At 40.4% G+C, this 13,848-nt stretch overlaps 1 protein-coding gene across 1 annotated transcript in view; it reads right to left on the bottom strand.

Moving 5' to 3' along the window:
- Positions 1-13,848, bottom strand: part of PPP1R1C (protein phosphatase 1, regulatory (inhibitor) subunit 1C) — a 50,918-nt gene that overhangs the window by 15,245 nt on the left and 21,825 nt on the right. The window contains exons 4-5 of the mRNA XM_008945150.1: positions 13,818-13,844; positions 11,895-11,955 (exon numbers count right to left, since the gene is read on the bottom strand). Coding sequence (XP_008943398.1) covers positions 11,895-11,955; positions 13,818-13,844 — 88 coding nt within the window. The remainder of the gene's footprint in view (positions 1-11,894; positions 11,956-13,817; positions 13,845-13,848) is intronic.

The raw sequence follows: 13,848 nt of genomic DNA, 5'->3' as shown, positions 1-13,848 counted from the left end.
ACGTAAAACTGCATCTCAAGTCTGGAAAGTAACTGCACAGAAGATGTAGTGTGAAGGATAGGCAGGTTTCTGTGATTTTCAATACTGTTCACAGTGTTCAATATAAGCTTTTCCAAATAATCCATGCTTATAACTCTTAAGTGCATGCTGGCCCCTGAAACTCAAGTTTATAGAATGCAGCTAAACAACACACTAAAGAGAGGCAGGAGGCAGCTCTGGGCACTGAATTGTTCTGGCTGCACTTACCAGCTGTTAGCCAGGTCCTCAGTTTTGTCTGTGCCAGTTAGCTCTTGCCCAGAAAATTGCCAGCCTGGTTTAGACACAAGCCAGAGATCATTTCCATTGGGTATTTTGGATGATATCCATGACTTGGGAGCATAAAAGCCTCTGCAGTGTGGATGTGAGCTGTGTGGAGCCAGCTCTTATGCAGATGTAGCTCTGGGACCTTGCACTACTGAGCATTTCACAACTTGACTATCTACCTTGTTCTCCTAAAATATACTCTCTCGAGGACAAGAAAAGCATGTCTGGTTCCTTCTCTCATGTAACAAGTTTGTAGGTTTTTAATATGCTCAGAAGCATTGCTTTTAACCTTGTTTTGACTATGGCTTTTCAGACTGACTGATACACTCCCTGTGATCTCTCATCGTTTCTACCTGCTTAACTTCCTGATAAGTCTAGGGCTATGCAAATATTTTGCATGCTGAAATCTTCTCAGCCTCACCAGGCTGCTCTGAAGGAGCAGGGATAGCACAGCTTCCTGCTGGTTGTCACAGCTGCTTGTGAGGGTCTGAGATTTGATTCCAAAGCTGGAGAATAAACACCATACGGTCAGGCAGCATACAGAAATCTTCAAGCAGGTACTCATGTGAGATCCTCACCAACCTGAAACTGAGCTGGGAGACCAGCCTGGGCAGCTAGCTGGCCTTGTCTATGGGCCAGGCAGGCAGCCTGGAAGGGTGCTAGGAGCACAGGTTATATGGGGAGCTTGGCCCTATGGAGTTGAGCTGCCTTATCAGCAAACCCGCAGTGAACCAGCAGGAAAGCAGGAGCAAATCAACTGGTGCTGTTTACGCACTAGCCAAGGCTCCTGCTGGGAAGTCCACCCAGATACAGGCTGCTGCCTTTAACCCATAAGAGATGGTTGGTGATCTGTTAAGTCCTGCTGCTGCAGCCAGCAGGGAAGGGAGAGAGCAGGTACCCGTGTTAGTCCTAACCAGGGGCTGAACTGTCCTCACTCACACATGCTGGCCAGTGGAGGGGGACTCCTCCCCCCCAGCATCCAGGGAACAGTGACCATTTCCCATACAACATCAAATTGGAAACGTATGCTGGACAACGTATGGTGCAAAACTGCTCCACCACAGTGAATTCAGAAGGCAACAGAGAACAGCACCACTTCCCTGCAAGGAGCAATTCTCACAGAATAAGGGTACAAATCCCTTAAACCGAGGGAGACAAAGCAAACCTTAGTGATCTATGGCATTTTGCACACTAATATAGGGGGGGTTCCGAACACTAAAAGAAGCACAAACCAACTTGGTTCATAATGCCTACGGACAACCAGGGTGCTTCTCTGTCACACAAATTCATCAAAACCCAAGTCCTCATCTAGACATCAGAATGAGTCTAGGACAGTGTCTCTGCACTGATGTTTGGAGAGAGGAGAAAACAGAAGATGAAAACAGTGAAAAGTTTGTTTCAACATCTCTAGTAATGTTCTGAATTGAAAATATTTTCATTTTAACTCATTAAGACTACCGATAACTGAAACCCCACCAAATTCTGATATTTATGCATTTTGTGATTGCTGGCAAATTAAAACCCAATGTTAAGAAATTAATTATTCAACATAAAATGCAGTTACCACAAACTATTTGCATTACAGTAGCTACAACTGTTTTCACTTTGCAGTTGCCATGGGCAGAAGAAATCTTTAGTGGCTCCTTATTATGTGAGTGACTTGAGCCTGAGAGAAACCTACCTCTTCTGTTTTGCCTGAGGCATCAAAACACCCCAGAGTCAGCATCCAGTACAACCAGAATGTAATTACACCATGGCAGCACACTATCTGGCATTCATATAAACAGTCAGAGCCTGAAAACAAGCATTACTCTCCATTTTTTTTTTTCTGGAAAGCATAAGCAAGAATATCAATTTATTCTATTTCATTGTGGAAAATACAGACAAAGTACAGAACAGGTAGACTCTTCCCTAAAGATTTAGGCATATTCGTATCAGAGTCATAGATTCTGTAAAAATGCTTTAACGCGAGTCTTACTTTTGATCTCACTAAGAGTTTGAAGAAAAGCCAAGCTATAACCACTCCAGGGATTTGGGAGAAATCGCTGGCATGCAGGTGGAATGTAGCAATAACCTTACAGATTTTAGCTGGAAATAATAAATTGCAGTCAGACTTTAACATAATTCCTTTCTTTCTGCAGGAAACTTTCTTCCCATTTAGTAATTAACCAGAACTGGTGGAAAGGAACTACACCCACTTGTCACCAGGGGGAGCTTGCATGCCAAAAATCCCACTGACTTTTTAAAAAATAACAGCTTTCTTGGGGATTGCAATAAGATTGAAAGCTGAATTTACATAATTTCTCCTCATCCCTGAAAATGACGGAAAACCCTGCTGCCTTCCTTTGCCTCTGGAGGGGAAGGCTAGCCTGGGGGCACTCTGGTATTCTGGGATACAAGCAACCACTTGCTCTGCCACCTCCCGTCGATCAGCCCTCTCTTCAGCTGTGTTTCACTGTCTTCAGCTCTTCAGGTGTTCCACCGCCTCCAGTCTCGACTGCTTTCCGTTTAACTGGATTCATCTTTCTTGAGTCTAATGTCTCAAATGGGACACGGTCTCCGCTGAGCTGTGCAGATGTACATAGGTTTCCAATGCCTTACCAGCTGCTCTCCAGGTACAGATGGAACCCTGATATGTCCTGTGTCCCTGTCACCTGGAAAGCTGTCGTTGCTGAGAGTAGCCCATGAATCTGCACCATTTCCAGACACATGCTTACATGTGTCTGCTACACATGCAGTAAAGGTTCACCCTGAGCTGTGAGAATCACAGCAAACATTTTAGATTTAGTTTTTGCTTCTAAGCAGTCATGATATCCCATAATTCCTTTAAATGCATTGAAACAAAATAGTTACTCTGTAGATTGCTCAGAGCCTGCTGACAGTCTACTCTGGCTATAAAAGACCCAAACAGTAACATTGGTTCATAGGTTGGATGAGCACTGAAAAACCTGAAACATCCTCCCACTATTTCAAGAAGAACTAGCAGCTACAGCAGATGAGAGTTTTTTAAACAACATCCTTCTGAGCAGTGCAGCTCACAGGAAAATGAATCCCTTTTCAGCCCCACGTGCTTGCTGCAGTATTTCCTGTGTTTTTCTGGTCACATTCACACGCATAACTCATGCGAGTGTTCAGTCTTTAGCTGCGGGTCTGAAAGGATGTGGTTGAAATCTTCAGGCTGTTCACGTTCTTGTCTCCATGCCAAAGCTCTGGTGGATGGTTTTGGGAACTGTGTGTTCCTGCTAAACTGGGCAATGTTACATCCCAAGGGGTGAAAGAAGAGAGAATTGTGGAGGGAAGGAGAACCACATGGCTGCCTTCATAAAATTTTTGCTTTTCAATAAATTCAGACTAATAGGAATCCATTTCAAAAGGAAAACAAATATATATATAAAAAAACAAAACACAAACAAACAAAAAAGCAAACAAAACCAACAAAACAAAGAACATCCCCACCACAAGAAACCCAACACAAATGGTCCCTAAGAATCAAAAGCAAGGTTTCTTTTAGCTTAACTGCAGAAATAAAGACCACATTGTTCAGAGACAGAGATATTACAAAGCTAACATACTACTTGGACATTTACTCAGGTCAGAGTGAAACCTATTGATAGAAAGTAAAATAACTAAGGATAAGCTACTGCCCCTGGAAGAGCAGCCTGTGGGCAGGAGCTTGTCTCAAGGTAATCACTGCAATTTTCAAACCTCCCAGCCCTGGTAGCATGCAAAGTGTATGAGGCTGGTGGGAGCTCTGCTGATGGGCTGTGAGCTGGTACCTACTTGCACTTGCTCACAAGGACCAGCACAACTGATGGAGTCTCAGCTGGAAGGTCAGGGGATGATTGTGCTGTCTCAGGCATTGCTCAAGGCTTGCTGTACCAATTCATTATTAATGTTGGGATTACCTGTTTTGTGTCTTTTAACAGCTTTGCCTTTTGGAGGTGGATATTTTTAGACATTAAATCTTACTTTGTGGAGAGGAGGCATTAACAGACTTAGAGGAACTGTAGAAATACACAGGTAGATACAAAGGCAGAGAAGGCTTTTCTTGTAAGGGTGAATTAAATGAGACATGAGCCCACATATTATGGAGGCTTTTTAGAAAAATACCACTTAGGTAGGTACTTCTGTATTTATGCACGGTACCTAGATCTATCTCCAGATAGATAGAAGACCCCAATATAACCTGAGCAAGGCCCTGCACTGTGTCCCCACAGGCTGGCCCTAGGATAAGTGTGCTTTCCCAGTAGGGTCAATTTGTGGCACAGAGCTGGGGAGGGGTGAGGACCTGAGAGATACACTTGCCCATGCTGTACAAACGATCCTCCAGCTCTTGTCCAAAAGCCCAGATATCAAACGCTGAACAGAAGCAACAACATGTAATCTAGGTCTTCATTCCATCATTTTGCTTGGGATCAAATTAAGGATTTCAAATATTTGAGAAGAAACAAAGGGACAATTATTAGTTATTACAATAGGATTTGCTGGAGTCAGTATCTGCTGTGTGGCTCAGTTGCTAACCTCCCATGTAGAACATACAGCTAAAGCCAGGAAATGAAATGTAATGCCCGGCCAAGTGACTGGCTTCAGAAGAACTTCACATCTTATCCTACAAAAATATTATCTTTTCTTCAAAATCTGTTTCAATTCAGAGCACAACACTGCCAAAATCTTTGGAATTTCACTATAAATATGCCTTGTGACAGAAAGTAACCACAACAACACATTATCCTTCTTAGGCTTTATACTTTATATTTTCAAATAAGTACTAAGTCTCCCACATTCTCTTTCTACAATATTTTACGTTATTATCTCTTAAATGGTTGACTTTTTAATGTCATCTGTTACTGCTTAGAAGCAATTAATAATACTATGAAGTTTGACCTACTCTATATTTAGTACAGCAATGCCTAATAATGCTATTTTTGAGTAATAAATACTGTTTCACAGACATTTTTAAAATTATCTTTCTGTCATAAAACTAAGTCATACTCTTAGGGAGAAGCCAGTTTCGCATTCATTGTATGAAGATCAGAAAGAGCTATCAGATATGTGGACTTCACGCTGAAGTGAGTGAAGTCAGTGGAAATACTGCCCTAGACTTCAGTCTTTGTTGGATCAGACCCTTAAACCACATACGGTAATTTAGGGAATGATATTAGTGCTCAGCGCAACCTTTCCTTTTCACGTGCCAGGTAATAGTGGCAGATGACAAGCTATAACACAAACATCCCAGTTTTGCTGTGGAACAGATGCTATGCTTAGTCTCCACTGAACACCTCAGTCCCTCTGAAGGTACTGTGGTATTTATTGAAGCCAAGGCCAGAGCCATTTTGAAGCAGAAGCTGCCAGCTGTGTGAAATGAAATGTATTCAAAGCTGTCAGCACTAAGAAATTAAATGCAGGCTACAGTAGTGCCTGCCAACTTTTTTGGGCATTAGCAGAACAGTGGAAGCCAACTGAACTTGACATGGCAGCAATCTAATATTGACCAACTCAGTGATTCACTAATTAATTTAGTTCTTTTTTTTAAAATTGTATCTACCGTCATCATACTACTGTACAAGTCCGAGGAAGGAAAGAGGAGGGGAGACAGAGTCAGAAAAAGAGACTAAGCACTGGAAGGTAACATCTTGGAAAAGACAGCCAGGAAATTTGTTCAAGGCCATACTACATTAAGTGGTGTGGTTGCATTGAGGTGCAGTCTGACTAACAAGTGGGTAAAAAGGGTATATAAGTGAAGAGAAGTAGTTTTGAAAACAAATCTGCTCCTTCCTTTTGTAGTCTGGTTAGGCAAAAGGAAAAAAATGTAGTGGCACAAGACTGCAGCATGAATTTTCTTTTCCCAGTGCTTCAGGAGGTCCTGTGTCACATCACAACACATGAACAAGCAAGAGCAATACACACAAATAGGGAGGCAAATCTTTACCTCACAACCAAAGAAACAACATATTGAGATAGATCTTCAAACTAAAAGGAACAGAATGAAGAATGACTGTCACCAAGCCAAAGGAAAGGTGCTACTCCAAGAACACTGCAGCTCTGCTAAGTGATGTTAGTTGTCCCTGGACTTGGCCCTGACCTTGGGGATCAGCTACTGGATTGTGCCTGCTTTTGTGGAGCAGCTTCAGCCATCTGCCCAGCATTTATGACAGCCCTTCAGTCCACTGGAAAAATCGGGAGGTCTGAAATACACACTCAGGACTGAGAGGATAGTTGAAAAACTTCTCCTTCGCTCGTTCTGGCCTTGTGGCACACATGCAGCATGATCATGCTATTGAAAAAGGGACATCATTGGAGAGACTGGGAAAAAGTAATACCCTGAGCTAGTGATTTACTCACATAGGAAAGTCTGAATAAGCACCAGTTCAGTCTGCGAATTTTCACCAACCTGGGTTTGATGTCCAGAAAATTATGTAAGATGTGTTATATTGTCGCTAATATTAATTTAAATTATTAAAATTTAAAATTCAATTAAGCCAGTACACAAAGCAGAAATCACACAGACGCAGTATTTTTCTTTCTAGTATGTTTCCTGTTCTTATGAGGATGTGTTTAGTTAACTCTAGAAGCTCTTCACAGTGTTTGTCATAGAAGAGGGCAGCCTGTAAAATGATACAATTTTCTGTAGTCACTGCACAAGACTTACAAACTTTATTCCTTTGCCACTAGAAGTAAATTTAGCCTGAGATTTTTGTTCCATGACAATTCTCATGGGCTCCAAACTCAGTGCTTACCACACTAGCAATAATCCTTTAAGTCTCCAGACTCTATCTGTGTTCCTTGTTAACCTTCAGTCAGAAAGTAATGAGATGCATCAGACATCATCAAGCTGGCCTAAGGGGTTACAAATTTGGATGAGGGCCACATACTGTACTAATTGCTTCTAATAAATTACGTATTTCAGGAGGGACATCATGATTTTAATCATTTATTCTGCATGTTATTTCCATTGGAGAGAAGAACAAGCAGGCACTAAACAAGCTGAGCATCTGAAATTCATGGCAGAAGCTAGAAGGAGCTCATTTAATATCAGCTCTCATTGTAAATACTAGAATTATGCATATATGAGGTCCCTGGGTCTGAACACTTTGGGAGCAGACAGGGACTCCTGATTGTTTTAATGAGTCAAACCAAAGTGATGTCTTTGAATGTTCCTTAGAATTATAACAACCCAGATTTAATCCCATTTCAAATGTCGTAGCTGGGGCCTAGCTCAAGAAAAAGTCTTTGTTTCTGTGCAAAGAAAAATGCATTAAGAGGAGAATTTAAAGGATTTATTTCCCAAAAGGCTGAGAGTGAAATGTACCTTTCACCTCTGTGGAGAAAGACTTTATGGTTTGATGACAGATAATTGCAAAGGTGGTCCACTGAACACAGAAAGCTGCAAGAACTTTTAAACCCGCTGAAATTAGTAGGGTCTGATGCTGATCTAGATAGCCTCCTGCAGGGTGAACTAGGATGAGTGAAGGTTTCTTATTTCCCTGACCTCTAGCACACCCACACCAGTAGACTCACTGTTAATGAAAACTTCAAACCACTCGGGAATGTGTACTTCCTTCACAGTGGGAGACCTTGATGGTATTTAAATAGCTGTTAGTATTAATAGCAATAGCTGGTAGATAATGTGGAGACTTGAGAGCTCTAGGGAGCAATGCAGGTTTGGGAACAGCTCAGGCTTTCTTCTCTTGGCCTTTGTAAACCTTGTTTCTAGTCACTTCAGTCTGCATTTCCTTTCAAGGACGAACTGAGATATCAAAAAAAAAAAACCAAAAAGTGACTACCTAGGTGAAAGGAAACCTGCCTCGATACAAAGTGTGCCTTGGGATGGAAAGTTGCAGTTGTAGCTTTGAGACTCAAATGTTCCCTTTTGATTTTCAGGTGGTAATGAGTCACAAAGCAAGCACCATTACGTGGGATAAGTGCCATCTACTTCTACCTTAACAGTCTAAGCTGCCTTCCACTTGTTCCCTCTCTACCTGGAGGGTTATCATCCCATTTTAGACTTCTCTGGCAAGTGTGAGGGGAAAAGAGTGAGATCCAGCAAGTCTTTCAGGGGCTTCTCTAATCCATCAATCAGAGTAACGAAAATACCTCTAAGTTGCTATTTGCAGTTGGGTGGGTGGATAGGTATTTGTGCTAAACTAGTTAGCTACACTGATACAGAGGAAAAGAACCTAAGGATTCTTCTTGGTTTTGTCATACAGAATGAGAAACAGATTAGTAAATAGGAGAAACAGGCTTTACACAATGAGAATTAACTGGAAAAGTTTGCCCTAGGTAAAACTGGTGACTCTTCAAACTGTGAAAACTTCCTCTGGTTGTTATTATGGTGTTTTTCATAGGCAGATTCAAGCCAATCTCCACACACTCAAAAGAAGAGCTTAAAATGGAAGTGACAGAGATTCAAAATCAGTGTTTTAGAGCATTGGAAGCTGTAAAAGGCTGAGACAACTTGAAGTTCATACATAAAAGCTCAAGTGTAACAGAAGAAAAAAGTGAAACAAACAGGGGAAATAGAGGTGATGAATCCTCAGTTATGAGTGCTACTATACCTAGCAAAAACACGTGACAAGTAGTAAATCACAACATAGTGAAAATTTGATGGGTTAATTTGGTTCAGTCTTCAGCTACTGACTTTAACCAACATTGCCTGCTAAGTAAGAGTACGGACTTAACACAGTGTAGCAGGTGTAGTACATGGTGTATCAGGGTTAGAAAAATAAATATTTGTGAAAGCAAAATGAAAAACCTCTCTGGCTTCCATTAGGTTTGTTAATACAGTACTAACAAGACCACTGTACTGAGCTGTTTTTGAGTTTGGTGTCTGATTTGCTATCCAGATTACCTCTCAAATCAATAGCTCTCACATTGATTTTTCCAGCACACTGTATTCCAGTAAAAACAATGTTCTGAGATGAATCAGCTATTTGCTCTGTCTGTAGGGACTCTGGTGCATTTTCATTTCGGAAAATAAAAGCAGGAGCCAAACTACACACAAATATATAGTAATAAGAACTGTCTGTTGCACCATAACATGACACTGGCTCTGCAGACATACAGTTTTACCACAGTTTGTGGCAGCAACTACAGACCCACCTTGAGACAGAGTAAGCCATTTTAAAGATGCGAACAAAATATTTGGGGGTAATGTTTGACCAATAATAATGTTGTCTTTCAGTTTAGGTGACTGCTATGGCAGAAGGGAAAAAAAATATGCCCACATTCAACTAAGAAGCTGATCCTCATCTATTTACCATGACATAGAACCTTGGCATAATTTTAATTTATTTCATATATTTTCATGTATTTGCATATTCCATGTAACATGTGCTATAGTCCTGGTACCGCAACCAGCCATCACTATTATCTGATATTGCTTTGGCTCCTTTTAACCATGTTAACAATTTCCTATTTTGTTTGTAATCACAACAAACATTTCCATCTACTCTTGCTCTCTCCCTCTTGCTTAGCCATGAATTCATGAAACCAGCAGCCTTTCTCTTCCACAGTTTTGTAATTATTTCAAGGAACTTGCAAGAAGCACAGCAAAAATATTTTCAGTTCAAAGAAGAAACGATAATCTCAAGAGCTACTTGGATATTTGAAGCAGGACTCTCCTCACAGCATCCCTTGACCACCTCTCTGCTCCAGGCAGATCAAAGATTTATTATCTCCTTCTTCGAATGTAAGGTACCAAATTACAGCTGATCCCACCTTCCACTGAAAACAGCCCCAGAGGTTATGCAGCAGCCAAAGAGGGTGTAAAGGGGAATATTTCAGCATCCAGGACCTCATTCTTCACTGTATATTAAATACCATATTGTGAACATACTGAGGGAGAAACAGCCTACAGGAAATGAATGGATACAGAAGCAGCAGCCTACAGGAAACGAACGGATGCAAAGTTGTGGGAATAGTGTGCAATTGTGAAGTTTGTTATTCCAAAAATACTGCTGAATATTGCTATCTTCAACTGCTATAAAAATAGAATAATTTAAATTGTTACCAAAACTCTGTATTTCTCAGGAACGCTTTCATAGCATTGCGTATTTCATATTGCTGCGTTTGCCTCCTAATGTCTTAATCTAAACAAAATAGCATTCATATTTTCACAACAAAGAGGAAGGAATAATGAATTTTCTACTTCAAGTAATTTTAAAATAAAAAGTTTAGTATTTATGACAGTCACAGCATGGTAAATCTGGAGCAATCCAGCTGGTTTACAGGAAGATTTATCAACTTCCTGGTGGCCAACTTTGTACCTGGGAATACTGTGCAGTTTAGAGTGACAAGGTATCAAGGAGAGGCCTTTTGTGCTTTACATTTTTTTTTTTACAAGATTCATGAGTTGTGATCTATGTTGAATCACATACTTTTCTACTGTCCCCTGGGATTTAAGTTGATGTAGAAGCAAACTATACCAGGTACTTTCCCAGGTCTCAGCAGGGTATTAAAGGTAACATTGAGTAAGCTGTAGTCCTTGGGAGGAAATATAAGGACTAGTTTTACAGAGCACTTAGTCTGCACAGTATTAGTTTGTGTTTGTACAGCAAAATGATACAGCAGTGAGATCAAGAGGTGTTAACACTACCCCTCGCAAAGCTTCTTCCTGCCACAAATTATTACAATGGACTCTAGTAAGATTATTCTAATATCCAATACTCGAACTTTAGCTTATTTTGACAAACTGATAGTAAATCTTGTGCAGCACCTGACATGTTTTTACTGTTGCTAAGAAAAGTACTAGTGAACTCAAGCTACAGAATGAGATAGGTAGAATGGGCTGATATGGTAAATTACCTACCTTTTTTGCCAGGTAATGAATTTTGTGTTAAGCAGAAGGAATGAAAATTGGGATATTCATGATCTATCAAGAGACACCTGCCAGTATAGCCTTTATTCTGCAATCTGGAAATAATCCTGCACTGATGAGTGTCAGTCAGGGAGGCTAGATCTTGCTTCACTGCAAGCACCATCAGGTCAAACAAGGCCTACAGGTAGTTGTTCTGGTCACAGCTAATATTCCTACTGCCTTTATGTTCATTCCTACAAAGCATGTAAGCTCTTTAAACATTTACCAAGACTCCTCATTTCTCTTTATCTTCACAAGAAAGGCTTCCACATCCTATGATCTGATACCTAGCACACAATTTTGGCTATTCTCCTTTTCACAGCTGCCTGGAAAGGGAGGCAGAATACGCAGGAGCAGTTAAAATAAGGAACAGAAATCTGCATGGGGTCAGCATGTATTCATGTTCTCTTCAAAGTTTGACATTGAATTACCTGTTACATCAAATAAATAGCAGCATCAAGACTTTGAAAAAAAAAAAAAAAGTCTTTTTTAGGGAAAAGAAAAAAAAAATGCCACTACCGCAAGATTCTGTAGTGAGGATAAATAGATGGTCAGTACCAGCAGATAGCCAGTGGCAGATAGTTACTTTGAGGTGTGAGAATATCCATTGCTGGAGCGCCCTACAGCAGGAAGCCTACAGGTGGGTGTCACTGAGGGGCACAGAGCCGCTGCTGGTGCCCCGGGGCAGAGCGAGGGGCATCCCCCTTCCGGGGCCAGGACAGTACCTGCACAGTACCTTTCAGGGCAGGTGGGGTGAAGACGCTCTGCTTCCTTTGCTTGGGAGAGGCACTCTGGGACTGCAGAGGGACAAACAGAGAGAGGCAGTGAGAGACAGCCATGGGGAGAGTCTTCTGGTCCTGGCAGCTCCAGGTCTGCCCAACAGCTGCTTTCAAAGGGTGCACAAGCAAGCCAGAGAAATTTCTAAGGCAACGATATTGTATAAAGCTGATGCCAGCTCCTGGGCTTTCAAGAATACTGGGAAAGCTAAGATTAGGTAGAAAAAGTATATGTTTAATGGACAAGCTTATGGCTCCCAGGCAAAACAGATCCAATACTACTGAAAATTATCCTTCATGCTAAATATATATCATTAAGCATAAATTAAGATAGCCTGTGGTTTTAACAGTATATGTAACTGATTCTCATACATATACAAATATTCACATACATTGAGTTGCAAGATATACATTAACCAATACCTCAATTAAATACAGTGTAATGAAAGATTACATGTGAAGTAGTATTGAAATTACTAATAAATATATTTTTACATAAATAAATGGAAGAGTCCTCCACCTGCACTTTTTAAAGGTCTTCTTTTACTCCTAAAAGAATAATTTCAACAACCAATCACTCAACTTTAACTTGGCCTGATATAAGTGGTATATTTAGACATAGTTACAGTTTTAATGGCTCCAAAATCACATCTATGTACAAAAGATAAGTTATTCCAAAATGATGGTAGTAAAATTACACAGAGAACAACAACAGTGTAAATATTCCAGTGTATAGTTAGCAAAAACTAACTGGGCTATGTTCCAGTGCTAAAGTAGGGTAAGTTTTGTTAAATAAAATAAAAGCAGTTAAATTGGTGTCCCTATTATTCAGACATTAACTATGTCTGTACAGAAAGGATAATAAACCTCCATAAGGTCACACACATAGCTAGCTTTTACAAACATAAGCACTGTATCACATTCCTAAGAAAAAAGTTTTTAAAAAGCTGTGTGTAGGCGAGCTTTATTTTTTCTCATCTAATTAATTTCTAGTTGTATTTGGTCATAACAATGTTGCCTTTTCTTAAACATTTGCTAAAACAAGCCTTTTTCCCTGAGTACTTTGACTGGCATATAGTCTGAATTTTAATCAGATCTCTTTCTTCAACGAACATTTCAGACAGCTCTTAAGAAAACCATTTTCACACAAGTATGGCCACTCTTAATACCTTATCTTATCGTGATGGATGGAATGATAACATTTATAAGTAAAATATTGTTTTCTTTTGAAAAAGAAAGTTATTTATAAACACTGTAGGATAGGTAGGTAGTTGATTCTCGTCTCAGTAAATCTTTGTAAGTCTGTATTTGAGTCCAAAATTGAAACAATCAATACCTCCTGCTGCTATTTAAAGTGCTGCCCTCTTCTCTGAGCAGTGGGTGAAGGAGAAAGAGATCAAGAAACTGCAGGAGCTATGCAAGGGGCAGTTACAAAACAAGATTGGAGGAGCTGACTTCTAAGTATTGTGCAAACAACATCAATGTGCAGCCTGCTGTGGGCTTGGCAAATGAAAGGAAGAAGAGAGGAGATTGCAATGCTTTTGTAGACCAACAGTGATTTGCAGACCCAGAGTAATGCTCAATGAGGTGACCTGGCAGAGTGAACTTGGGCCAGGTTTGCTATGATCTGCTGGGGCATGGCAGCAGGGCAGAGGGGAAATTTGCCTTTCCAGAGAAAGAAGAGCTGGAAGAGCTGAGACACAACCCAGCTTTACACAGCTCTGGTTTGCAAGCAAGAGTTCTTAAAAGGCTGTGTTACTGAATATGGCACAATAATGTAAACAAAGACACTAACCAGGATGAATCCATGAGTTTTAAAACAGTTTTAAAAATACACCCATTCTAAGAACAGATATGTTAAAGAAAAAAAAAAATTCACTTACCTCTGCCTGTGTGATGTTTGTTCTCTTCTCA

Source organism: Merops nubicus, unplaced genomic scaffold (assembly GCF_000691845.1).
Source record: "Merops nubicus isolate BGI_N331 unplaced genomic scaffold, ASM69184v1 scaffold9728, whole genome shotgun sequence".
NCBI lineage: Eukaryota > Metazoa > Chordata > Aves > Coraciiformes > Meropidae > Merops > Merops nubicus.
The sequence above is the reverse complement of the archived record's forward strand: the minus strand, read 5'-3'. Positions and strand labels throughout refer to the sequence as shown.